The 26,589-nt window shown below is 34.1% G+C and overlaps 4 protein-coding genes and 1 pseudogene across 6 annotated transcripts; 2 read left to right on the top strand and 3 right to left on the bottom strand.

The window, feature by feature from the left end:
- Positions 1–7,046: 7,046 nt before the first annotated feature.
- Positions 7,047–10,278, bottom strand: LOC111291143 (protein TORNADO 2-like). Its single transcript, XM_022882754.2, has 2 exons — positions 9,207–10,278; positions 7,047–9,023 (listed from the first exon to the last, which is right to left on the bottom strand). The coding sequence occupies exons 1-2, from the start codon at positions 9,702–9,704 to the stop codon at positions 8,709–8,711; spliced, it is 813 nt and encodes a 270-aa protein (XP_022738489.1). The 5' UTR covers positions 9,705–10,278; the 3' UTR covers positions 7,047–8,708.
- A 362-nt stretch (positions 10,279–10,640) lies between these two features.
- LOC111290742 (protein TORNADO 2-like) lies at positions 10,641–12,590 on the bottom strand. Of its 2 annotated transcripts, XM_022882192.2 has the most exons (3): positions 12,428–12,590; positions 11,769–12,317; positions 10,641–11,281 (listed from the first exon to the last, which is right to left on the bottom strand). In XM_022882192.2, the coding sequence occupies exons 2-3, from the start codon at positions 12,264–12,266 to the stop codon at positions 10,970–10,972; spliced, it is 810 nt and encodes a 269-aa protein (XP_022737927.2). In that variant the 5' UTR covers positions 12,267–12,317; positions 12,428–12,590; the 3' UTR covers positions 10,641–10,969. The 2 variants fall into 2 exon arrangements, with proteins under 2 accessions (XP_022737927.2, XP_089623618.1); XM_089767492.1 differs by having other exon boundaries at positions 11,769–12,590.
- Positions 12,591–13,639: 1,049 nt separating this feature from the next.
- Positions 13,640–15,365, top strand: LOC111289371 (33 kDa ribonucleoprotein, chloroplastic-like; annotated as a pseudogene). Its single transcript, XR_016346667.1, has 3 exons — positions 13,640–14,010; positions 14,141–14,440; positions 15,116–15,365. The product of XR_016346667.1 is annotated as a 33 kDa ribonucleoprotein, chloroplastic-like (transcript).
- A 2,839-nt stretch (positions 15,366–18,204) lies between these two features.
- LOC111290921 (E3 ubiquitin-protein ligase Os04g0590900-like) lies at positions 18,205–20,029 on the top strand. The gene has a single exon (XM_022882437.2). The coding sequence runs from the start codon at positions 18,824–18,826 to the stop codon at positions 19,898–19,900; it is 1,077 nt and encodes a 358-aa protein (XP_022738172.1). The 5' UTR covers positions 18,205–18,823; the 3' UTR covers positions 19,901–20,029.
- A 1,528-nt stretch (positions 20,030–21,557) lies between these two features.
- Positions 21,558–26,336, bottom strand: LOC111290924 (transcription factor bHLH71-like). The gene is made up of 4 exons (XM_022882447.2): positions 24,758–26,336; positions 23,561–23,977; positions 22,835–22,877; positions 21,558–21,859 (listed from the first exon to the last, which is right to left on the bottom strand). Exons 1-4 carry the CDS (start codon positions 25,154–25,156, stop codon positions 21,801–21,803), a joined length of 918 nt encoding a protein of 305 aa, XP_022738182.2. The 5' UTR covers positions 25,157–26,336; the 3' UTR covers positions 21,558–21,800.
- Positions 26,337–26,589: the final 253 nt, after the last annotated feature.

Genomic DNA, 26,589 nt, shown 5'->3' with positions numbered 1-26,589 from the left:
GTATCCGATATCAAAAGCATCTAACCCGCCCCTCGAAAGTGAAAGTCTGGGATTAAAAATGAAGAAGGCTTCAATTGGAATCTCAAGATTCAGGAATGTGAATAGCTAAAGATAAAGTTGGGTATTTCCAAGAAAGAGTAAAGAAACTTTGGAGATAAAAATTTGAAGCTTCAATCAGAATTTTAAAAAATAAAAAATTAACAAAGAGAAAATATGTACCTTGAAAATGAGAATTCAAGGAAAAAAAAAGGTGAGTAAAGTTACTGAAATTAAAGCTAAATGTTTTAAAAAAAAGCAAAGGAAGAAAGTCAGAGAATGCTCCTTAAGATCCTTAGTCTAATTACACTGAATAATATATTTTAAGCCTATTTATCCATTCTTTCAAAACCCTTAACCTCGGCCTACATTACACACCCTGAAAGGCCCATTTTGATCAAATGTGGATACTTGTATTGAAGAGCAATATCTTTGAATTTGTATATACTTGTTAAATTCTTCATTGATAAAAAAAAAATAGCTCTAAGGTGAAAACCTCAAAAGGGCAGTTTAGAGCTAAAGTCATTTTTGAAGCCTCATAATGAATTTCAGAGTTTCAAGGTTCTATTCGAAATAAAAAGTCTTAATATAAAGCCTTTTGAAAGATCAGTACCCATTAAAAACTTTTTTTTTAAAAAAAAAATCAGCTTTATCTTCTTCTCAAATCTTGTTTGAAAAGCAATGGCTAGTTTTGACTTAGATTGGAGTATCACGTTTTCAATAAAAGAAGTGTTTTAAAAAATTATCTCTTTTGTGAGCCCAAAAGAAATTCTTGCAACCTCGTCGAGCTTTACATAAGATATGCCACCAGTGAAAAAAAAAAAGAATTGTCAATTACCTCACCCATGAGCCTTCTAAATAGTAATCATCAATTTTCAAGAGATTCAAAAGTCTTAAGTTTTAAATTTTTTCATTCAATTGCAAAAATACTTTATGTGGGGTAATTTTTTTATCACTTTTAAAAATTTTTAAGATTATTTGAGCATTTTGCACATAATACTGAGATCTTTTTTGGGTGAAAATAAAATAATAAAAATTTAAATAAAATTAAAAAAAATAAGAATAGTCTTTACATTTACATCGCTTGCATCTGCATCACAAGAAAGACATCGTATTTGCATCACTTGCATTGACATTTGTATAACATATTTGCATTCACAACAGAAGAAGAATTTGTATTTGCATAATGGCATCTGCATCCTAAGAAAAGGTATTTGTAGGGGCATCTACATAAAAAGGACATTGTCATTTGCTTTATAAAAAAGTCAAATGTATCAAGCATTTGCATTCTTACGTTGGCATTGACATTTGCATTGACATTTTCATTAGCATCATTTGATGAGAATAGACATTTGTATCATGTTTACATTTATCAACTTTGTAAGTATTAAAAAGAAAAAAAAAATGGGGGCATGTTTTTAAAGTTTTAAAGTTTCTGTTTAAGAAGAACCGTTCTCAATCAAGATTTCAAAGCCTCTGTTTAAAAGGAACCAATTTCAATCAAGATTTCAAAGCCTCTGTTTAAAGGGAACCTTCATCAGAAAAGACTTTAGAGTCTTAAAATTCTTTGATCAGGCAAAAGCCATGTTTTAAAAGATTTTAAAATTTTTAAAGTTTCATTACCTCTAATTACAAGGAGTATTCAAAGATTTTAAGATTTGTAAAACTTCCGGGCATAATCTCTAAAAGCCTCTGCGCACGACTTTCAAAATTAAAAGATTTTCAAAATTTAAAGTTTTATTGCCTCTGATTATGAGAAGTATTCAAAGATTTTGAGATTTATAAGACTTCTGGACATAATCTCTAAGATTTTCGGACATAATTTCAATTCGAGGTGTTATCCCGATCGATTTTTTATTTTTTTTTGACTTACGATATTATCCCAGTTAATTCTGTAAGACCTTCGGGCATGATTTCTAAGTCTTCCGGGCATGATTTCTAAGTTCTCCGGGTATAATTTTGATTCACGATGTTATCTCAATTGATTTCTTATTTTTTGACTTGCGGTGTTATCATAACCGATTTTGTAAAACCTTTGGATATAATTTTGATTCACGGTGTTATCCCGATCAATTCTTCATTTTTTGACTTATGATGTTATCTCAGTCGATTTTATAAGACATCCAGACATGATTTCGTAAGACCTCCGGGTATGATTTCTACTATCTCCGGGTATAATTTCGATTCGCAGTGTTATCCCGATCGATTTTTCATTTTTTGACTTATGGTATTGTCTCAATCGATTCTATAAGACTTCCAGACATGATTCTATAAGACCTTCAGGCATGATTTCTAAGACCTCCGGGCATAATTCTATTTGCGATGTTATCCCAATCAATTCTTGATTTTTTGACTTGTGGTGTTGTTTCAATCGATTCTGTAAAACCTCCGGACATAAATTTGATTTACGGTGTTGTCTCAATCGATTCATTATTTTTGACTTGTGGTGTTATCCTGATCGATTTTGTAAGACCTCCTGGCATGATTCTTAAGACCTCCAAACATAATTCTAAGACCTCTGGGCATAAATTCGATTCACAGTGTTATCTTGGTCGATTTATTACTTTTCGACTTGTGGTGTCATCCCAATTGTTTTGTGTTTTTTTTCAAAAAAATTTTCACGATTTGCTTTCGAATAAAATCGTTGTCTTTGTCTTTGCCATATTCTTAATTCTCAATAATGTACAAAGAGGGACAACTGTAGACATCGATTTTATCTGGGTCTAATAATAATAATAATAATAATAATAAAAATAAAAAATATATATTTTAAAATAATTATTAATTATAAAAGAAAAAAAAGAAAGAGAAAAAAGAAAAAAAAAAGTAGGGTGACTGGTGTACGGTGTTGCTGCCGGCCCCGACCAGCCACCCTACAACCCACTTTCCTACCCGACCAGCCCCTTGTCTAGCCACCAGATTAGACAGCCATCCTACAGCCACCCTGTCACCATCTGTTCCCTTTTGAACTCCTTAAAAACCCTCAATTTCTTTCCCTTAATCGATTTTCTCGGACACGAAGGGCCTACCCTTCATCACTGCCCAGCCTCCCTTTCAACAAGCTCAGTCCCATACTAGCTCCCTAATCCAAGCCTCCCACAAAACTTCTTACCCATCTATAAACCAAAAAAAAATAAAACCCAAGCCAGACCACAAAAAAAATAAACAAAAAAAAAAGACAAACACAGTTCTCCTCGTAGGGAGGAACCCAATGCCAAAGCTACCTATAAAAGTAAAAAGCACGTCAGTCTTGTTTCAACAAAACAAAAAAAAATGAGAATAAAAACTTTGAGTCCCGATCTATGTTGATCGAGGCTGTTTCTAGTAAAATGGACATCAGATCCAGGAAGAGCGCGTTGAAGAGCGCTTCTGGGAGTATTATTAAAATTTTTTGGCCACCGACGACCACCGACAACCCCGTCGACGGAGGCCGGCAAGAGCCCGGAGCTTTCCCCTAGAGCTCTTTCTCTCTCTTTCCCCCTTTTTTTTTGAAATATAAAATAATGAACTAAAAAAAATCTTTAGTTATATATAGGAAAACAAAACATAAAACGACGTCGTTTAGGGAAAGACCCAAAACAACGCCGTTTTAATCAAGGAAGATCCCTGCGTGGACTCGGATCCGATCGGGGATCCGTGTAAATCGACCCGCCAACCTGCTTCAGCCAACCTTGAACCGGTCCAGACGAACCGTTAGTGAATCGGTTTAAACCACTGAACTGCTCGATCCACTGACAGAACCACAAAACCGGTCAGATCGGTCTAAACCAATGTTGATCAGACCGTTGACCGATCCGGTTTAGGTAGAATTTTTTTTTAATTTTTAAAATTTTTTATATTATTATTTTTGTTATTTTGAGTTTGTTTTATTTATTCTTGCATGATAAATTTATAAATTTGTTAGAATAAATGTCTCATTGTTTTAATAATAATAAAAATGAAAACAATTAAAAAATATATATTAAAAATGTTCAAAAAAATATTTATTATTATTATTATTTTCCCTGCCTAGATGTTGGAGGGAATAAAAAAATATTTTTTTATAGAAATAATTTCACCAAGATGTTGGGGAATTATTATTAATAAATTTTCAAAAAAAATTTTTTTTAATTAATTTTCAAAAATCACTAAAATCGAACTTGCTTCGAAAATCCACCTAGATGTTAAGAATTTTTAGAAATATTCGTATTTTCTTAAAAATGAAACCTTAAACATTATTTTTTAATTTTCAAAATTCTAGGTTTCTAAAACCCCCTATAAAATTTAAAATCCTTTACAATCCAAAATCCTAAAAATATTAAGGACACGTGTGAAAATTTTATTTGAAGCAATTTGTTCTCGAATGTCGCCTAGATGATGAGGTATTTAAGAAATTTTACTTCGTTAAGTCTTTTCACATGATTTCTTAATTCGCATTAATAATAAGATTAATAAATAAAAAGTATGATAGTAAATTAGGATCTTAAATATAAACAGTCACACCTAAACTCTGCCAAAATGTTGGAAAGTCGCGGTGATCTCATTATACTTAAAAATCTAACTTTAAAATTACATCTCATCCTACATAACATTCATTGGCATGCATACGTTAGCATGTTATTATTAGTAATTACTTGCATGATTCTATCTTTAATTTTTATTTACTACTTAGTGATAAAATATTTTATAATAAAAAAAGAATAATACTTTTAAAAAATTGTTATATTACAAAATAAAATAAAAATAATATTCGAAAAGAAATAATTTTTAGTACTTTACCTAAATGTTGGAGAGTCACCAATAATTTTTTATAAAGAGTATTATTTTATTTTAAGGATTGTTGTGTTAAATCTTAAGCGAAAAGAGTTATTTTAAATTCTGCTTAGATGTTGAAGAATTTTAAGATAATTCTTTAACTTAAAGATTTTTTCAATATTTTTAAATAAAAATTTTAGCAAAAATATTTTTTAAAAACGAAGAAAATTAGTATTAAATTTCAAATCAAAACTATTTTTATCCAACATCGAAAATAGTGCATAATTAAATGATACCAATTTATGAGCGTTGTGGGGGTGCTAATCATTCCCCACACGTAATCGACTTTCGGACTCAACCTGATTTTTTATAAATTAAAATTTATCATTTTGATAAACTTTAAACATATTTTTATAGTTTTATTAAAAAGATAAATATTTAAGTGGTTAATCATATCCTAACAAATATTGATGACGATTCTCTCATTTATTTTGATTTTAAAACTCTTTTACGTCTTATGATCTCAAAACTGTTATGATAAAAATATATCTCTTTTTAAATTTAAGGAAACCTAATATCATCATGTTAATCAAGACAAGCACATCAATTTCACTAATCTTGGGCGAGGATACTAGTGTAAGAACATTCATAATTCTAAAACAATAATAATATTTACCAACTCCCCACCAGATTTGCATTTCCTCGTGACAGATTTAGATATTGTGGGTCTCCATCCCTGAAAAATATGGGCCAACTCTAAATTTTTATTTTTGGTCAAAGGCCAAGAAGATGTTTATTGAGTGGATAAGAACGAATGTGAGGCACCTTTATGAAATGCCGGAGCTACCCTACAGTGTCTGGGATTGGGATCACATTTTTTCAATCATCAGTTATGGAACCCAACTTGGAGGGACCTCCCCTCTAAATGAAAACTCCTCCTTTGGAATTTTATGTGATCTTGAGGAACAGTCCGATGTGTTTCATTATTTAGATTAGGATGGCTTGCAGTTCTTGTTAAGGCACTTGGGATATTATTGGTTAGCTTTAGGGTGGCAATATCTAACCAACAAGAGGCCGCAAGAGTTATCTCCCATAAATTGTCCCATTTGAGTATGATGGGGTCAAGCTCAAGGATTATGGCAATATCTATATGAATACTAATGTTTTCAAATTGTTAATATATATATATATATGTCAATACATCCATTTATACCTTTTTTTATTGAGAATCTTGATTAAGATAGTCATCAATTTTGATGTTATACAAGCTTGATTTAGGTAAGCGAACCTGTTTTGTGAAGTTTGGGTGCTTGCCCAACGCAGCCTGTTGTTGACATGTGTGGTTAGGAATTAAAATTAATTCAATTTCTCATCATTCCAACAAAAATGAATTTAATAGACGAAAAATATCAATGTCATATTCTTAACTTTTAAAAAGACATTACTTAGAATATTACTTTAGATATCGTGATATCATGAATACTGATTAAATTTTTAAAAATTAAAAATTTAAGATAATTTAAATGCATAATATTAAAGGTTAAAGATAAATTTATAATTTAAAAAGACATTACTTCTGATTAGTTCCGAATCAGTTGATTTTTCCTCACTTCAAATTTTAGAAGAGCCCCTCATTGATGCCTGTCCAATATTGCTTGCAGAGGAGACATGAATCTAGTTCAATGCAAGCGCCGGTTGAACAATTAATTCAGATTTCAAAACAAGGACAAAAAAGTCAACTCTGACTTAAATTAGTGTATCTAATGTCAAACCTGGTGTATGGATTTAACAGTATTCAACAATGCTCCGTAATCCATATAACTAGTTATTTTAACATATTCCGTTTATTCAGGCACGGAATCCTACCAAAAGAGAAAAAGAAAATACGAGAAGATCTTGATGCTTTTGTTATATTAACGTTTGGCCTATGTTATACATAAATATGTAATTAACTCTAATTACATTATTCATTGGACATTGTACGATGTGACATATTGCGTTTGTTGTTAATATTAAATATGAATTTATATTTAATATATTATAGTATATAAATTTTATATAATATTAATGAATTAAATTATACCATTTAATTAATTAATGATTGAATATAAATTTTTATAAAATACATAAAATTTATTTTTTAAAAAAACTTTTTTATTAATAAAATAATATTATCTTATTCATTAATAATATATAAAATTTATATATTAAAATATATCAAATATAAATTTATTAAATATTTAGGACAATAGACATCTATAATATAACTCTCTTGATGGTGTAGTGAACTACCAAGGACATTGTTGAACATGTGATAACTGGATTTTGTCTTAATTTCTAGACATGCGTGAGCCTTAACCATTGGAAGGAGTAGGACCAGTCACATCTGGACCAAAAATATCTCTGGTTTTAAAACATAAAAGGCTGAGCCTAGCTCAACTTGGAGGGATGGAAACTTCGTATCCTGATTCGTGTTCAACTTATGCCAGCGTTCATTTACAGCCACATTTATATTGACCTGAAATTGAAGGAAGAAAAGTGGGGTGTAAAAGTCAACCAGCTTGTTCATTTCATTGATGAACTCGTGCTTCTCCTTTAAAATGGTTTTACGTTTGGAAAGCCTTAAAAATTGGAGTCTATTTACTGACCCATTTTAAAGCAGTCCTTTCTTTCCAACCGCCCCCCACTCCCCACAACAAACTTACGCGTGAAGACCTAGTTGTGGCGAGGAAATTTCCTCTTGCTTGTGCAATTTGGCTAGTACGTACGACGAGTCTTCAGCCTTCAACAATGGCTTTACACGAGTCAAGTTCCCTGTAATTGCCTGGATTTTGGCAGACATGAATAACATTTTTCCTATGAGAATTTGCTAGACGATCAGCTTTGACAACCAGTGACCTTCATAAATTCTCTAGTTTAAGAATCCTAGACCACTTAAGATGAGATCATAGGACTACTCGAAAAGAAAATTTATCTCATTTGAACGCTAATTCTGAGTTTCCTTCTGTAGATGTGACCATTAGACTTGTAAGAAACAGACTTGCTCGAACGTTTTGTCGGACATTGATTCTTTAATGTCCATTAATAGAACAGCTTTAAGTTATCAAAGTAGTAGTTTTATTAGAATCTGGAAATTTTGCTTCTTGATCATAACATTTCGGGAACCTGAAGTCCAAAATAGAATGATTCATTGGTAAATTCTCTGGAATGAATGGGACGCTGACATATGGCCAAATACAAGCATGAGGAATGCTTTACACCAAACTATCCAGCACATGCTCCACTGGAGGGAAATCTTGTTGTTTCCTTGGCTTGGGACAATGGGCGAAAAAAAGAACATAATTATTGCTGTTATCCATGTGAAGCAGACAATATCTTATTCAAAAAGGTTCCAAAGATTCAGCTTATTGGATTTTTCTAGTGCTAGTCGAAGAAATGAGAGAGAGCAGATGTACTGGTTTGGAAATGTTTTTGAGCACTAGGTTCCAAGCCCGTAGAGATTGGGCTGGTTCTAGATCCAATTCAATTAAAAGATCCGATTCGTATAAAGAATAAATATGGGTCATAAATGTAGTTTCGGCCTCTTTCTGTTGAGTTGAGTTTGAGCAGGGTAAAAGTTTGTAATGAAACATGGAAAGTCCAAAACCTCTTTTACTGTTCTAGACTGAGTCGACTAGGGGTCAGGTTTGCGAAGAAACATGAAAACCCAGCCCAAATCTATTTTGAATTTACCATTATTCAGAATTTGCCATAGAAAATACAAAGTTGTTAATTGAGAAGAAAGACAAAGTTGGAGATGAAACCCCACAAAACATCATCTTTCGGTGCCTCCGTGAATAACGCAAAGATGTTCCAAGTTCTTCTCTCTCTTCCAACTTTACATTAATGTAGAAAAGAAAAAAAAGTAGAAGTAGCTCCTAACTAGTTAGTACTAGGCCTTATGTATTTTGTTTGTTGCGCCTTGGAGATGAATCTCCAGTTTTAAATTTTCTGAAGGCACAACAAAATCCTATCAAATATACGCATATCAAAACAACAAGAGTTATGAACAATATTATGTCTACCCTTCTCCATTCTTTGGTCAAATTAGCAAGCAATCCAGCTTTGCATGAATCGCAATGGAAGCAAAGCTGCATCTGCTCATTGCTCCATTGCAAGCAATCCATACTTGCTGCTGTGTTGTTGGGAGTCAGCCAATAGGTTGGGTTTATATAGGTGTACCCACATTCAGCTGGGGGCATACAACATCCATACTGTAAAAAGACCAAAAGAAGAAATGAATAAAGGTTAAAAAGAATAATTTTTCGTGGTTGGAGAATCAAACTACATTGCTTTGTCTAATTCTTTACTTCTTTTTATGCATTACAAGTTCCGTATCTAAGATGAAATGAACGAAAATCAAACGGAACTTAAAAAGATGAAATCATAATGTTTACCTGTATAGAGGTTAACCGAGCATTGAAGAAATCCTGAGCTATCCGATATCTCTGGTTTAACTCAGAACACATATCCGTTGAGTTAAGGCAGGATCTTATCCGATTCCACTTATAAGGACTGACGACCTTTTGACGAAGCCAACCAGAAAAATCATCAAGGTCATGTTCCAAGTATGTGCGACCAGGTGCAGGGTGCCCAGAACCGGTGTTGGTGATCACATATATTAAAACAACCAAACATGCAAACAGTACTATAAGGATGAACATTGCAACAAGGTAAAAGATGAGGAGCCAATTGATGCGCCAACACCCTCCTACGAAACCTAATAGAGCCACAATGGAGATTGACATTCCTAGAATTATAAGAGGCCATTGCAAAATCTTCACGCAAGAATTGTCTGGTTCGTTAGCGAGCCAAATTCCAGCACCAATGATTGGAATTGAGAGAAGCAAGGTGATGAAGTTGATTGTACCAACGATGGTGTTGTTTGCTGCCATCTTGGAGAGAGAGGATTCTGAGAGGATCTTTCTGGGGATAGTTTGTTGTCCGCGGTCTAATTCTAATTGCGAACAGGAAGTGGAATAGCTTAGAGCAGGAATATATGGGAACAGAAATAATGAAGAATATATTGAAGACGATGGGGCTATATTTTCCAATTTTAGGCCCGCTAAAGGGGCACGAATCACGATGAATTGAATCCCTTCTTTGGAAAGAATGAGCTTCAATTTCCCTGTTGTACATTTTCAATCGGGATTGTATTAATTTTCAGTTCTAACCAAGCATAATTTCCTCACAACCTGAAAAAATTGCATCTGATCAAATGACTTGTTTGCAAGTGACTCAAACTGGAATACCTGATTTGCCAAATCTCTGAAGTAAGATACTGAAGTATAGCAATGTAAAATATCTCTCTAGGGTCAAATGCTTCGGTTGTGGGGAATTATTATTCTTTAATTGGATTAGAACAGGGGAACAAAAACCAAACATATTTATAGTTCTCGAGCAGGTAAAAATATTTGTCGATAGTTTAAATTACGTTAGGATGGTTCTGAAAAGTGGGTTTTAAATGAATATGGTTTGGACATGCAGAAATGTTCTGAAAACAAATAGAAGGCAAAAGATCGTATAATATGCATGGGGAAATACCGAAATAGGAAGAGGTGGGTGATATTTAGAACTGCTCAGCATTTTACTGAAGATCATTTGGTGGTATTGTATCTCGGACGAGTATCACTTTCGGCTATACTGATATTGTTTGGTTAGTCTTTACTCTATTTTCCAAATTCCAAAACCGGTATTTCAGGCTTCTGCCCCCCAATTCACGCTTCATGCTTTCCTGGAGAACTAATCTTGTTTAATTTTCAACATTAGCTACTAAGATTTACCTGCACAGAGGCAGAAGTGATGGAGATCCGTGCCAAGACCCTATGACCCATTTCTTAGTTTTGTCATCGAAATCCAGACATTTTCTATATATTGTCAGACAGTGATTTACAATTTGTCATGAACCCCACCCTCAAAGTCCAAGTTCTGATTGACAGTAAAAGCAATAGATATTTTCGGTGCCACCCGCATATTGCACACAGCTCATCACTGCCAGCTTTTACACAAATTTCTACCCTGTAATGAAAACATTCAGTACCAACACAGTTTTCAACTAAATTTAAATAAGGAAAATATCTGCTTATACAAAGTCACAAAATCAAAACTGCATACAAACCAGCCCCAATTGCACCGCGACCAACTTACTATTAATTACTTCTCACGTATAACCTTGTTTGTATCTTCTAAATATGTCCTCGGTTTTGGCATTCCTAAAGGCACAACACCCTATCAAATATACACTTATCAAAGCAATAAGAGTTACAAGCAGTATTATATCGGCTTTTCTCCATTCTTGCTTCAGATTTGCAAGTAATCCTGCTTTGCACGAATTACAATTGTAGCAGAGTTCCGTTTGGTCATTGTTCCACTGTATGCAATCCGGGTCTGCTATGTTGTTAATGGGGCTGATCCAGTATGTTGGATTTACAAACGTATATCCACATTCGGTAGGTGGTTTACAGCATCCAGACTGTAAAGAAAAAGCACAAAGAATAAAGATAAAGATGATAATACTTTAGAAAAGACTAAAAGAGATTTAACACATGGTTGCAGAATCTAATTACCTTACCATGCATGCCTAATTCTTAGAAAACTTGGTCTTAGAATATTGTTAAGCATGATTAGGGAAAAAATTCGATCCCAGAAGAGGATTTCAAGAATTCTGACAAGAAAATGGCATAGCTCTCATATTCTTTTCTTGCAATAAACAAGGATTTATGCCTTGACATACCTCATAAACTTTCTTATTCTTTTCCAAAACAATGGTTGAAGTAATTTTAAGAAGCTGAAATTTGCTTTATTCGTAAAAAGACTAACAGGAGAAATTTCAGAAGATTTTAAACTGAAGGAAAAATAAACATATAACCACTTCAAGGTATTTATGGAAAAATATAGAACTCCACATTCGGCATTGAGATGTAGGGAATTTGAAACTAAGCAAAAAAACTGAGATTTACCTCTATAGGAGTTAGATGAGAATTAAAGAAATCGATAGCCATTGTATAACTCTGGTTCAGATGGGCACACATCTCTGTTGAGCTGAGACAGGCTTTTATCCTTTCCCACTTGTAAGAACTTCTGACTCTTCGTTGAAGCCAGCCTGAGAAATCTTCCAGATGATATTCCAAGTATGCCCGACTAGGTGCAAGGTGGCCTGAACCTCTAATGGTAACCACATAGATGAAAACAACCAAGCATGCAAGCAATATGATGAGGATGAGCATGCCCACAAGGTAAGCAATAAGGAGCCAGGGGATGCGCCAAAACCCTCCTATAAAGCCTGCTAGAGCTACAACCAAGATTAAGACTCCCAATACTATAACAGGCCATTGTAATATCTTCACGCAAGAATTGTCTGGTTGATTTGCAAGCCAGATTCCAGCACCAATGATTGGAATTGAGAGCAGCATGGCAACAAAGTTGACTGCACCGATGACATTGTTGCTTAATGCCATTCAGTTTGGAAAATTATTCTGTGAAGACCAATCTGGGTATTGTTTCTTGCCCTGAGATCTAATAATATTGAAAAACTCTCCAAAAAACAAAAATATATCTAATAATGAAAAGAAAAGGAAATTGCCTCGAGTAAAGAAATACGTGTTGAAAAAATGGGTACCCGATAGAGCTTCTGTCATGCGAGCCCCCAAGTTTTTGTTCTTTGCGCTGGATCCATGAAAGTTACTAAAGCAAAGCAATTGATAACAATTTTTTAAAGTGTATATAAGTCTTCAAGTCTAATCACTTTGAGTACCACTTTTTGAAAAGGAATAGGTTGTACAGTGGGAAGAAAAAGAAACAGGAGTGATTGGTTGTCCACAACTTTTGCATTTATCAAGGGAAAAGAAAAGAACCCCGAGAAAATACACTAGAAAGAAGACAGTTATATTATGTCCCGAATGCCTTGGGCTTAAACCTTCTTTAGATTGTGCTTTGCCTCCTTTAAGCTTTGCTTCTTTCTTGCAACTTCGAATTCGTTTCAAGACTTGTAGAAGAGACACACCATGCTTTCTGATTCAGCCAAATTTCATATTCTTATTCCTTATTGCATCATAGAAGATAACATGATGCAATGACTTGCAAGCAGAGATTATATTGTAATTTTGTCAACTCTCTCAGTTATGTTATCGCATGTAAAGTGTCGATTGGGTTAGACTGGGGCTAGAATGAATAGCCAGTGCCCATTAGTTAAGTTGGGCTGAGCATGGTCGTATCCAGACGGTTAACAATGGAGGGGCCTATTTGAAACGGTAACTTATGCGTTTGATAGTTGGTGATCCTCCCTCTATTAGAAAGGATTTGGGCTTAACAATGATTTTATTATGATAAATTAAACCTCAACCCCAAGCAAATTTTAGAATAAGAACTCAAAAATCTTACAAAATACAAAATAAGTTTCATTAACATTCTATTTCCCCTAGTCGTCCTATTGACTTCTCTTCATATCGGGACTCAGGACTTATTACTATTGCAGCTGCAGCAATCCTGCGTTGAGGCTTTGAAGTTTCAGCATTTCAGCTTTGCTGGAAAATACTGTAAATGTTTTTTGTTTAATTCAGAAAAATTAATCAACTTAAGGGCTGATAACTGAATAAGGAAAAGAGGAAATGTGAGAGAAAATTAATAGTGTTCAAGTTTCTTCCTTTTTTCCTATTGTCATTTTCCCTTAGTTTATGTAATTTCCATTTTTTTTCTCAAATAGTACTCATAGTATTTAAAAAAAAAAAACAGAAAAAAAATTGACCATGTTAACCCGCCAAATAAAATCTCTTATCCACTTCTTCAAAGTTGAAATCTTTTGCAATTTGAATAAGAAATTCGAAATCTTTGCTGTTTACTGAAAAACTCAAAAACAGTGGCAGCCGTCGAAGCAGGAGCAGCATTCTCCTTTCCACGCTACACTTCATGTTCCAAACTCTCTCATGTCCCAGACCCACAAGACTCTTCCCTAACTTCCCACATTTCCATGTCTAACCCTGTCCTTTCCCACAATTTCTCAATCTCTCCATTAATCAGCACCCGAAAAAAGCTGGGTGTTCTACTCCTCCCTACCGTGCAAGAAGTAGGCGTAGAAACTGAAACAGAGAAAACCCAGAAATCAAATGTGAAAAGAAATCTTTTTGTGTTGAATTTGCCATGGGTTTTACGGTTGCTGATATCAAAGATCTTTTTGGCCAATGTGGGAGCGTTAAAGATGTCGAGGTTCATTCTTTCTTTATAAAACTATAGGCTTCTTCTTTTTTTTTTTAAAGAATTCTATTTTTATTTTTAATTTTTTAATTTTTTGTGATGATTTTTTATATGGGTTTTTTGCTATGTGGATTATTTTCAGATTATAAGGCAAAAAAATGGGAGAATAATAAGGTTAGAGTTTGCAAGGAGATTCAAGAGACCTTCATCACCTTCTTCTCAGCGAATTGTTCCTTCTCGTGAGACGCACCATAAGCTTTATGTGTCGAATCTTGCTTGGAAAGTCTGGTCGAATCATCTCAGAGAATTTTTCTTTGCCTTTAACCCAGTTTCAGCTAGAGTTGTTTTTGGTACCTCTTCAGGGCAGTCTGCTGGTTATGGCTTTCTTTCATTTGCCACAAAGGAGTAAGCTGATGCTGCAATTTCTACTCTAAATGGGAAGGTAATCAAATGTATTCTATATTTTTTGCACTTTGCATCATTTTGCACTGTTTTTTGCCTCTGCTTAGAGATCACTATCCATAGACCATAAGTGTTGGTTAATATGGTTACTAGACTTACTGCATTGGTGTTGGGGCATATGAAGTTGATTACTGACTAGAACTCTTTTTTATTTTGAGATTGTCTACGACATAAGTTTGATGTTCCTTTCAATTTATAAAATGTTCTACATTTTTGTTCACAAAAACTTGTCTCTATAGTCACGGTAATGCATTCCTGACTCCTATTTATTTTTGTTCCCTCATTCAAGTCTCAACTGCCCCCTTGTTTCAATTCTTGCTAATTGCTATACATCTCCTTTTAAGTATCAGGTCTAAACATGAATCCTTCCCTCTTAATACAAGTGTTTTACTAGCTGATTTAACATACAACAACGACAAGCAGTGAAGAAATGTTAACTTTAAAGTCGAGAATCGTGAGAATATTGCTACGAATTTTAAATGTCAAATAGCTTGTGAAAGCTTTATGTGGATTTAAATTGTAAATTTATTCTTTGTTACTTTTGATTTTAAGTATTTATGCAATTTGTTGATGAATAATTTCTCCATAAGTTTCTTTATATATCAGCTTGACTGAAAACACATTGTCGTAAATTCAATTGTTCTTCATTTTGCAGGAATTGATGGATCAGCCACTACGTTTAAAAATCAGCGAAAAGAAAGTTGATGAAACTGGAGATGAAAAGACGGAGGAAAAGGAGCCTGATGGTCAAACTGAAGGGTCTTAGATCTTCGATTGGGCCTCATCTCTCTCCATCTTTTTCAGATTAGTGAACAAATGATACTCAAATCAGAAAATTTTTTCCTTTTGTTCGTGCCTTAATAAATTTTTGTATAACTGATTATTCATATTACCTGTATTCAATTAATATCGATGGAAATTATTATGATGGGAATTATTATTGTGTATGATTGATTGATTTAGTACTTATTATGTAAGATCAGTTTTTGTCAAAGTTTTTCTTGTTGTGGATTCTTCAGTCAAGATCCATCCGATTTTTGGAATAATGAAACCGTAATCCTCTATGTCACCTGCAAATTTTCTCTGTTAAGGTTTCTAATATATTTTATTTATTTTTAAGTTTCCATTTACCAGCTGATGTCTTGGGATGAGAACACAGTGTTTACTTCCTCTTATTGTAGGCGGCTGGTGCCTATAGTCAGCTTAAATTCACCTAATAATTCTTCCCATTTCATTTGTATACTGTATCTTTCTTTCTTCACAATTCAACAGAGTTTGGTAAATCTCTCGCCTTTTGATTGCAGATTCCACGGAAATTCCTCTCAAGTTGCTTTTGGCTCCTGGATTACCAAGGTCATATTAATCTGTGAAATTTTAATTTGTACTAATGTTGCAGAAATTATAAGGTAGGATATATATAGGATATTAACCTCTTTCTATGCTTGTGAACTGTGTGCATAATTTCGTGCCATAAAGGTTCATGAACAATAGCCTTGAAACCTTCTCTTTATTTTTACGTTCAGCCTCTACCGTTTTAGCTTAATTATGCAATATATGAATACAAAGATCACAGTTGACATAGACCTATGTTTTGACTGGTGAAATGCATATATAGTTGTGGAAAATGCTTGGACCCCAGCTTGAGATCTTGAGTACGAGTTCCTATGGTGTTGTCTGAATGAATCAAAGAAATGAAAACTTTTAGATGTTTGGTTAGGTGGTGTTTGATTACAGGCCTTAAAAGAAGCGAATAATGTAAGCTATAATCGGGTAGCTGATTTTTTTCATCTGTTTTAAAGCTAGAAAGCAATCAGTTCTAAGCAAGATGATGTTAATAACTGTGTGGAGGTCAGGAAATTTATTTCAGTGAGTTGTAAAAGCAGATGTCCTCATATCAACATTTAATTCTCTGTTTTTCTTCAAAGACTCAATCTTAATTGTTTCCAGACGACTAGGGATCATAAATTCATTGCTGCGGCTATATATTATAACAAAGTGGTGCACCAGAAGCCATTGAATGCTGAATTCTGCAGGAATAAGCAAGTCCACATTCTGTTAACTTGCAAGCAAAAGTTCATCATTCACTCTACTAATGGATTTTACACTTTGCATATTCTTGCGCCCACAGTAAAGTCTCCACTTGTTTCTTCCATTAAAGATCAATAACAGGGTAGAAAAGAAATTCGTGATTGCTTTGACAATGTAATTTATGAAATGGTAGTTTTACTCTTATGTTATCTTTTATTTTAGCTATTTGATTCTATTGTGGATTATGGAACATGATCTTGTTAAATATATCCATATCTATCCTTTAAACAGAGAAAGAAATCTATATTCGAAGTCGTAATTAATATCTTATTATTAGTAGTATTTATTCTTGTTCTTATGATTACATATTTATCAGAAACGTTTTATAACATAAATTTGATGATTTGATATGATCTTATGCTTTTCAAATTTTGATGATTCGATATGATTAATTTAAACTACATTTTCTCCTCTTAGTTAATTGGAATTTTATGCTATCTCAAACCACTCTCCCTAACGTGGCCATATATCAATTTTCATTGCCTGCTGCTGCTTTTACAAACTAATAATTTTTGACGGATTGGTGAGACACTGGCCCTACTTTCTTTGGTTGCTTAAGATTATCTGTAGTTTATATAAATGGGGCTCTGGAATGTGCAAAAAAGATAGGAGGCAAAGACCATTAAAGTTAATAGGTCAGTGTTATAGTTCACTAAGGGTTTAGAGGATTGGCGTGACTTTGGAAAAAGAAAAAATGAAAAGAAGAGAAAAGGTAAACAACTAAGTTGTTTGGTTAGAGGGAAAGATGTTTCTTGGTCATCACACTTGACTAAAGAAAGCTTCTATCATTGACTAAAACTGCCTAATTCCATTGATCTACTGTATTTTTTTAGGTTTTGAGAACAACGTTACCTTGTAAAGAAAGTCATTTCATATCTCAGAATCGGCTACCTGGAAAATAATTTTTTGTGTCACTTGTTGATTAAACATTCTAGGTGTTGCTTGAGTTCCTGTTTTCTTTTATTTGCTCTTTTTAGTCTTGCAGTAAGGAAATCAAAGTCCCTTGCTTCAATGACAAGGAAAAGATGTGGCCACTTGAATTATGTGATGTGGGAGAACATATGCTCAGACCATTTTCTGAGGCCCCCACTGCTGCAATTTGATGAATTAAGAATTGACAATGGAGCATTAAGTTTTATTTTCTTGGGATAATTTTGTCTAGTGTCCCTGCTAATATTCCTACTTTTTTATATTCTCTGCCCTTTTCCATTATAATCTAACAATGAAAAGGCTATTAAAACATGCCAAGTCTATACATAGAGATTCATATTTCACCAAGGTCAAAAAATAAAAAGATGCAAACAAAGAATATATTGACCCCAAACCCTTGCAAATATTTGGTCTTATGGCCAACCTTGTGAGACAGTGACATGTCTTTTCATGATTCAGGCAGAAATTCTTTCATGGCAAAAAGCTAGATTATAACTTTCCTTAATTCCAAAAAAACAGTAAGTTTTTAAATTCATGAACTTCCATCTGGTACACCTAATCTGACGGCTCATTCTGGCATTACGAATTTTGGGTTAAGTCAAATTTACTAACAGTTATGGAGTACATTTAAAAGTCATCACAATCTTCCACAGTTCCATCTGTTTAGAGAATGAGCAATATGCAATATATTCACTTCAACTGCAACTGGCTTCGACAATAATAAAAGAATTGATTACTTTAATGAATTCCCAACCAACATCACGCCCCTAGTCAACATATCATTATCCTCACATTCATAAAGATGGCAAAAGAAGAGAAAAAAAGAAAGGAAAAGAAGGGAAAGAAAAAGAAGAAAAAGAGAATACTCATTAGTGCCTCTCTTCCGGTTTTCCTGTCTTTGCTTTCCATGTAAGCCCCTTTCTTTGTCTCTTCAAGAAATTTGCATTACAAGAGCCCCTCACTGGCTTACATTCTGTTCTGAGCTAGCATTTTTTTGCACATGTAGTGTCCCATGTGCCAACCTTCAATGCATTATATTTTGTTCTTTCTATTCTAGCCATATCCTTAGGCCATCCTATTTGCTTTATTTATAAGGTGGCTGTTCGAATCTTTCTTCAGTAACACATTTATACGATCTTATTATTTCCGAAGAGTCTCTAGAAACAGGTTTTTGTAAATTTCCAGTGGTTTCACTAGGCGGTCTAAAGGGCTATTCCTGCTTTTGTCTTTGTTGTCTAAGGGTTTGGATGCCAATGATCTAAATTGTTATCTTTCCTCATCATATAATTATGTTAGAAGTTGTTGTAAGTTTAATTCTGTAGATTTTTTTTTTTTTTAATTTGTCATGGGGTCTATTGGTAACCCAAGAACCTGGGTGCCATACATGAACACCAAAGACTGTTCACAAGGTTTTTGTAGCTGGTATTGTCCCCAATGGTGCTACATCATCTTCCCTCCTCCACCTCCCATAGAATTCCCTGATGATGATTCAGGCCCAAATTTCTCCCCTCTGGTGATTGCAATCTTGGGCATTCTGGCCAGTGCTTTTCTTCTAGTAAGTTACTATACAATAATATCTAAATATTGTGGGAACCCGGACTCGACTAGGAGAAGAGAGAATCCTGACACTAGTGAAGTTTTGGAAGACAATCACAACCCATCCACCCATGAGCCATGGCAGACTTCAACCACCGGTTTGGATGAGGCTCTGATCAAGTCCATTACAGTTTGCAAATACAAAAAGGGTGACTGCTTGATTGAAGGAACAGATTGCTCTGTTTGCCTCAGTGAGTTCCAAGAAGATGACAGTTTAAGGCTCTTGCCTAAATGTAGTCATGCTTTCCATGTACATTGCATTGATACATGGCTTAGGTCTCACTCAAACTGCCCTTTGTGTCGTGCTAATATAATCTTTATTAGTGTTTCACCACTTCCATTGCCAACTCCAGTGACAGAAAGTCCTCCAGGCAATGAATCTTTGCAGGATAGGCAACCTGTGACAAATGAAAATGTAGCCGCTGCACAAGAAACAGGAAGGAGGAGGACTGTGCAGGAGGTGAACAGAGTTCAGAGCGATCTTGGCGACGTGCAAGGAAGAGATACCGTAATTGAGATTGGAGAAGAAGGTTATCAACAGATGAGAAGATCAGTTTCAATGGATCATTTCTGTCAAACCCAACGATCAGTTGCTGATATTTTGCCTATGAATCAAGAGGAAGACACTAAAGTTGAAGAGTTCCACTTATCATCAGGTATTGCTGGATCGTCAAAACAACCAGCTGAAGGCAGTAAGGTTAGCAACAAATTAAGGGTCTTGCAGTACTGTGTAATGAACCCTGCTGCAATGAAGAGATCCTTTTCGAGTGGTAGGTTTTTTCTTACCAGGCAAGGAAGAGTAAGAGATCCAACTATCTCTCTCTGAATATATACTTTTGATCATATTCATAGCAGATTTATATGTGTAATTTGTAATAGATACCAAGATAGCCTCAGTGTGAGAACTATGATCTACCTGTGAAATCAAAATTAGATATCTCAATGTTTTTTTGAACTTTCGTCATTTCTCTGGTTCGTTTAATTATTAGATCGGAGAAAAACATGTGTAATTTGTTACTAATTTTCTTTCTTCTCCCAATTGCTTCTACTTCCTGATAACAATTTGTTTCCACATTCTATCTATTATCATATATGTATATCATGATGTCCATACACCATGTAGCTTTATTACAAAATTTCTTTCCTAACCTTTGGTTTGATGGTAGCCAAGAAGGCATCTCTCTTGCCTAAGTCCTTTTACCCCCAAATTTACAATAAACAAATATGTATATATATATATATATATGGACAATATTTTGTACACATAAATTGTCCTTTTTAATTTTGTTCTTATATATAAGAAATTTTTGTAGTTATTATTTATATTTAATCTTTCCATATATATACGTATATATATATATATATTAATCCAAAGCTAGGTTTTGCTGAACAAGGTAATGGTCCTAATTGTTCTACCGCCGTACAATGTAAATGTGATGGAAATTCAAAATTGGCCTACAAAATAATTCAACTTAACGGATGGGTCCCCTCTGCAGTCGCCCCTGCTTTATGCTATGATTCCAAAATTGGACAGCGTCAACATGTGGGACTTCCTTCCACCATACAAAAATTATTTTTTATTAAAGGAAATCCGACCCTATGAATGAGCCTATATTCATCTCATTCTTAGTTTTGAGACTGATAGAGCCCACGTTGATCGGATTTGTGTTTTAATAATAAGCAAAAGGATCTTGAGCTCAGACCAAGACGCAGTCCAATAGAAAATGGGTTTAAGAACTGTTTGTTCCTCTGGCTCAAGTAAGAATTCAGCCTTTTTTTCTGTTTTCTTGGGCTGAATTATGAATCAGGAATGAAAATCCATGCCCAAAAGGAAATTGAACAGGCTCAGAAAAGTTTACAAAAGCTTCGACCTAATAGGCTCTTTTACGGACCAGAAAATGGGGCTTTTGGAACAAAACTTGCCAAGTCCATAGACGCATTGCTGGGCTAGTTTAATGCCCAAAAGCTAGACTTATTTCAATTGGCATGATAATTATGTACGGCTCCTGCATACATATTTGTTGATTACATGCAATGTTGTAACAGACCAGCAAAGTAGCAAAAGCGTACTCAAATTTTGCAACAACAGATAAGGAAAGAGTGTAATTTACACGTGGCTGTAGCCTTTACTAATAATCAAAAAGGTAATGGATGAAACACAAGAGAATAAAAATTTTGGTTTGTTTTGCCATTAAGGTTGCAATTGAAATGTGCAAAGAAAAGCTGTATGAAAAATGTTTCCTACTAAAATGGTGGCTAAAAACGTAGTGGGGGAGACCAATGCTTGAATAAGATACCTTTTTCTGAAATTTTTACAAATGAAATACAAACAGTAAGGTAATGCAATGTAATAGATTGGGAGATTAAACTTTGATTATCGAAACTAAAAGTTAGACACTTATCAATATATCTTTACTGTTAGCGAATGTATATATATATATATATATATATATATATATATATATATTATTGCTGTCCTGGATTCACAAATTAAAAGAGATGTAAAGATTGCTCCGACATGCCTGTCTGGTTTATGCAAGGAGACATAAGTCATAATGAGGGCTACAGGTTCATGCTTACACAAAGAAACAAAAATGAAGGCTGAAATGAGGGATTGATGCATCGATCCCACAAATAACAAAACAAAGCCCTCTAACTCTCAGCTTTTTCTTTCTCTGATATTGTAAAACTATCACTTTTTCCAATGCCCCTTGCACCAACTTCTGCTATGTTAACCTTCCATTTTTCTTCATCATCAAAACCAGTAGAAATGTAAATTTGTTTCCTGTACAAGATATATTGAGACATCATTAAACCAGCCAATCAAGTGCTTGTACGTTCTTGGATTTTCTTACGAAAGTGTTGAAACAAAAACAACAGGCTTCGGAGTTTTTTTTCCCAGTACGGTGTTTCACTGCCAATTTTTTACTACAACATATATATGAGTGAAAATGGCCTGTCTGCTGAAATATCTATTCAATAAATTAGTACATACAATTTAAAATGGTAGTTAGATTTTAATGTAATATAGTTTTCCAGGGGTAAACATTAAGTTATGTATCAATATTCTTGAAGAACATAGAGATATATGTTCATCGGATGCTAAGAATTTTAGTAGTTTTACAGGTCATACTATATATCACACAAAAGAATATTATTTTCTTGTCTGGCACCAAGTTAATTTCTGGAATAAACCTAGCTAGTAATAGCTTCATTTTCTTGCGAATTTTCGATTGCAATACTTTTGGGGGGACTAATTGGGAAATAGATCATATCTTATGAACCTAAAATTTAATCAGGAACTCTAAACAACCTGTAGACAAGTGTGGTTAATTAGGAGAGGGTAGATGCATGCCGGCATGTTCATGTGCAAAATAAGTCATGTTATAATCATGCATAGGATCTCAACATCCCATTGACATTTAAAGGAAAAAAAAAGTAGTGATAAAGTTTCTATTTCACACACTCCCAATAAACATCCTACATATATAATTTACCAGATGAACATCCTGATGATAAATCATGCCTATGAAAAACTCAAAACACACTTTTAATTGACTCAAGCTACAAACAGGAGAAAATAGCAATAAAAACTAAAAATGCAGAAACTTGACAAACAAACCCACCCACCCACTAAAAAAAACCCTAAACAATGAAGAAAAGGTGGGTGATTTCAATATGAACCAGAGGGTATTTTAAGTTGATCAATATAAGGCAGTTGTATCTTCCTCAATTATTCTCAGCATGTGGTGAACTGCACCTGCTATATCATCTACTGAACTGAGTTGGCATCCTTCTTCAACCTGCTTTCAGAATGTTTCAACTTTTAGCCCAAAACTGCATGATTTTCTTGAATTCTATAGAAAAATATTAACTAAACAAAGGAAAATAGCAGTAATAAGTGAGAAAAAAACAATCTTCTTGCCATTTTTCCCACATGAAAATAATTTAAGCCCATCACTACTATAACTTCAAAAGGTCTGTCTAAAATTTATTTGATTTTTCTTAAATTATGGAAAAAGACATTTTTCCTTTCCAAAGGAAAAACAAAAGTATATGAGAGGAAAAGAAAGTATCTTCCCACAGTTCCATATAATAATAATTGAAGACAACCATCTCTAATATAATGTCTGAATCACTACCCGTGTTATACATTATTATAAGAAATCGTACATATAAATCAATATATATATTTATATATATTTTTTGCTAAAATTAAGGAATTAAAGATATGAATTGTCTAACCAAACTCTATCACATTTTTAATTTTCTTAGAATGCATTGTCTAAGCAAACTATATCACATTTCTTATATATTTATTTGGATATATAAAATATATATATGCAATGACTGGTTTTTTATACAATATGTTCAAAGGTCGACTACATATTATTATGTTGTTATCCCATGAAAATTAGGGGGAGGGGGGGCAATATTTTTCTTAAAATAGAAATATGAAGGTGATGGAGAAAAAGGTGCACATTACCTTGGCACTTATAGAGTAAAGAACTAATGGATCCATGGTTGTGACATTAAGGTGGAGAATGGAAAGGTAAAGTGACTGAAAACCATCAACAAGCATGGAAAGTTGCCTGGGACCTTTTCGTGAGAGAATTCGAAGATTAGCATGAGTTTCAATCAATGTCACCTCAATATCCGCTATTGATGCCTTAGTCTTTGATGTACATTTGATAGGGATCTGGGACCAGGTGTACTGAGGATACATAAAAAATTGTGCAAATGGTGGTGAAGGCAATTTGGAGTTGGTGGCAATTTCTTCATTGGCTGCAGCTGGTCTTACTTGTTGCAGTACTCGAAGCTTTTCAGCTTCAAGGGTCTGCAAAAGATGCTCAAGTTCCTTGACAAACTCTATAGCACCACCAACTATGGACGCTTGATCACCCTACACATACAAAATTTATATTGTTAAATTGAACTTTTGAAACTGCAAATTAGATAAAGTAATAACCAGGAATTTGTATCACAATTCTTCTGATATATTATACAGGAAAAAGCTGGTCTCTTTTGCAGTATCCTTATAATTACTATTTCCAAAATCTTTTTGGAACAGCTTTTTCATCAATAGTTCCAGCTTTTGCATGACTAGCAAACAAGAGCATAATCCAAAGAATAGGAAAAGGAAATAATAGGATTCTTTTAATATTTCCCAATTCTAGCTGAACTTTTTATTTTGACGCGTTCTGATAAATTTTGCTGCAACATTGAACTTTAGAATTCAATTTGTCCAGTTTTTCAGAACTGTACTGAATCAGATTACAATTCTACTACTCAAGTATATCAATTAGTTAAACCTTGAAGTAACCATTTCTCTAAAAGTAAAAGAATGAGTAATTGATCAATAAAACATGGTAATGCAGTGAAGCTAACAGGATAAAAAGAAAACATTCTAAAATATGACTTAACATGCATGTTTCAACAATCCAGAAATATGGATATATTAATTTAATTACAAATCCAGTAAACCCTCCATTTTTGTTAGACACTTCATAACCTGGGTTTCCTAATAAAGCATCGAGAATTGTCGTCGTCTTGAGTTTGAATATGCATGGCTAGACCCTTAGGCTTAACCAGAAGATTAACAACTCTCGTTTTACCTGAAACTTATTTGAGGAGAGGAGAGTAAGAAAAAAGAAGAAGGATGGAGAAGAGTCAGAAGACAAACCCTTTGGACATAAGATTCAGGCATGAGGGAGCGTAAAACAGCCAGATGCTCATTCATTTGCTTTCGCCTGTTTCTCTCAACAGCAATGTGCGTCATTCTTTGTGTCTCAGCCTCTTCTTTGTTCTTCCAAATCCTTGGTTTTCTCCTTCTCTTTTTCCTCCCTTGAACTGCCAAGTTCGGCCTCCGTTCAACAGCTTCCGCTCCTGTTGAGCGGCATTGTGGAGTTGTCACCATTGAAAAGCAATTCAAAGCACTACTAGCTTGTTCTTGGGAACTGAAACTACTTTCCAATGAGAAATTAGTCACGAAAGAGTCATGGATGCTATATGGGGTTGCAGATATAGTATCACAGATAATGAAGTTCAAGAGCTCGTTGGAAGAAAGAGTTTCAAGTGCCATTTCTCTACAATCTACGCAATCTACTCCTCCAAATAATATGACCTTAAATACTGAAATTCATTCTAAAGACAAAAATCACTTTTTAGCCTAAGGCCCAGCACTTGAAATCTTGAGAGAGAGAGAGAGAGAGAGAGAGAGAGAGAGAGAGAGAGAAGCTAAAGAGAGGTTAAAGTGAAGTAAGGGAGACGGAGGGAGGGGTTGTGGCTTTGGTAGAGTATAGAAAGAACGATATGATGCACGTGAGAGGGTCAAGAAAGGATAAAGTTCTCTTTTGTGGTACCAAAAAGAGAGCGAAAAGAAAGAAGCTCTTCACCCATCCTTGTTTAGGGTTTGTCTTCCTGATTTCATAGGCGCTATCAACACTGGCACAGCTCTGCAATGGAGAGAGTGGTGGAGGGCCCCAAATCTATATAGAAATATGCATACCAACAAAAATACGAGCTAGGTAAAAGCAAATCTTCACATTCAAATGTGTGTTTTATTTTGCAGGGAAAAGAAATGACTGGCTCACGTACCATAGATTCTTATACACATTATTTGACACGGAAAGCTTAACATGTGCTTGACAGCCCATTCTCTGCAGTGTAATGGGCATTTTTTTTCCTGAATTTTTCTAGCTTTGTTTCATGGGAATTGGATTTTACCTCTGGGCCGTTTATCATTTGACTTGCCAATCGATCAGAAAATGCAAATAAACGAAAATGTGAGAATCTGTAGAGTAGGATATTAAGAGATTTAAGACTGCAAACCCATGATGATTATGCTTTCAAAAGACCTGTTAGAGTTACGAAAGTGGTTTTTTGGCACTTTCATGAATCATGATCACTACTGGAAGCACCCTCATCGTGATGTGAAAAGTGATCAGAAATCCATGATATGGAAGCAGCACGAATGGCTTGCCATTGCATAACACGAAAGCAAAGTATGGTTTTAGATTAGTACAAGAATGCCTTGTTTCAATTGAAATTCAATTATTATTAATTTATCCAAAAAAAAAAAAGAAACCCAATTATTATTAATCTTAAATTTTACATATTAAAAAATAATAATAAAACAGAAATCTCAATCGAACTTTTAGATTTTAAGTGATAAAATCTTGACACTCGATCTACTTAAAAATATTATAAACACAAACATGGCCATAGCAGTGCTTTCTAATTTTTCTTCGTTAAAACTAAAAATAACACAAGGAAAATGTCGAGTAATTGCTTCGTGTAGACTAGTGCTGCTTTGCAAGCTATAAATGTCAATTTTTTATTAAAAACATAAATGCAAATTCGTATAATGATAATATTATTATTATTATTTTTATTATTATTATAGATGTAAGCGTGTGTGAAGGAGAGAGAGAGAGATACAAGAAAAAGAAACACACTGAACTGTCGCCTTATCTGGAGAAGAGGGTTGAAGGAGGTGGACCGTGGTCCAATTTG

The sequence above is a fragment of the Durio zibethinus genome, chromosome 11, assembly GCF_047325235.1.
Source record: "Durio zibethinus cultivar Kanyao isolate XHJ-2024 chromosome 11, ASM4732523v1, whole genome shotgun sequence".
Lineage (NCBI taxonomy): Eukaryota > Viridiplantae > Streptophyta > Magnoliopsida > Malvales > Malvaceae > Durio > Durio zibethinus.
Note: the sequence above shows the minus strand (reverse complement) of the source record. Positions and strands in the feature narration are given on the sequence as shown.

Excerpts from the sequence above, each read along its gene's own strand:
- LOC111291143 (XM_022882754.2), bottom strand. The coding sequence starts at position 9,704 with ATGGCAGCAAACAACACCATCGTTGGTACAATCAACTTCATCACCTTG. Across the intron at positions 9,024-9,206 it reads CTCGGTTAACCTCTATACAG|TATGGATGTTGTATGCCCCC; the intron begins GTAAACATTATG and ends GTCTTTTTACAG.
- LOC111290742 (XM_089767492.1), bottom strand. The coding sequence starts at position 12,266 with ATGGCATTAAGCAACAATGTCATCGGTGCAGTCAACTTTGTTGCCATG. Across the intron at positions 11,282-11,768 it reads CTCATCTAACTCCTATAGAG|TCTGGATGCTGTAAACCACC; the intron begins GTAAATCTCAGT and ends TTTTCTTTACAG.
- LOC111290921 (XM_022882437.2), top strand. The coding sequence starts at position 18,824 with ATGGGGTCTATTGGTAACCCAAGAACCTGGGTGCCATACATGAACACC.
- LOC111290924 (XM_022882447.2), bottom strand. The coding sequence starts at position 25,156 with ATGGCACTTGAAACTCTTTCTTCCAACGAGCTCTTGAACTTCATTATC. Across the intron at positions 23,978-24,757 it reads CTGAATCTTATGTCCAAAGG|GGTGATCAAGCGTCCATAGT; the intron begins GTTTGTCTTCTG and ends TTGTATGTGTAG. Across the intron at positions 21,860-22,834 it reads TTCAGTAGATGATATAGCAG|GAAACAAATTTACATTTCTA; the intron begins GTGCAGTTCACC and ends TATCTTGTACAG.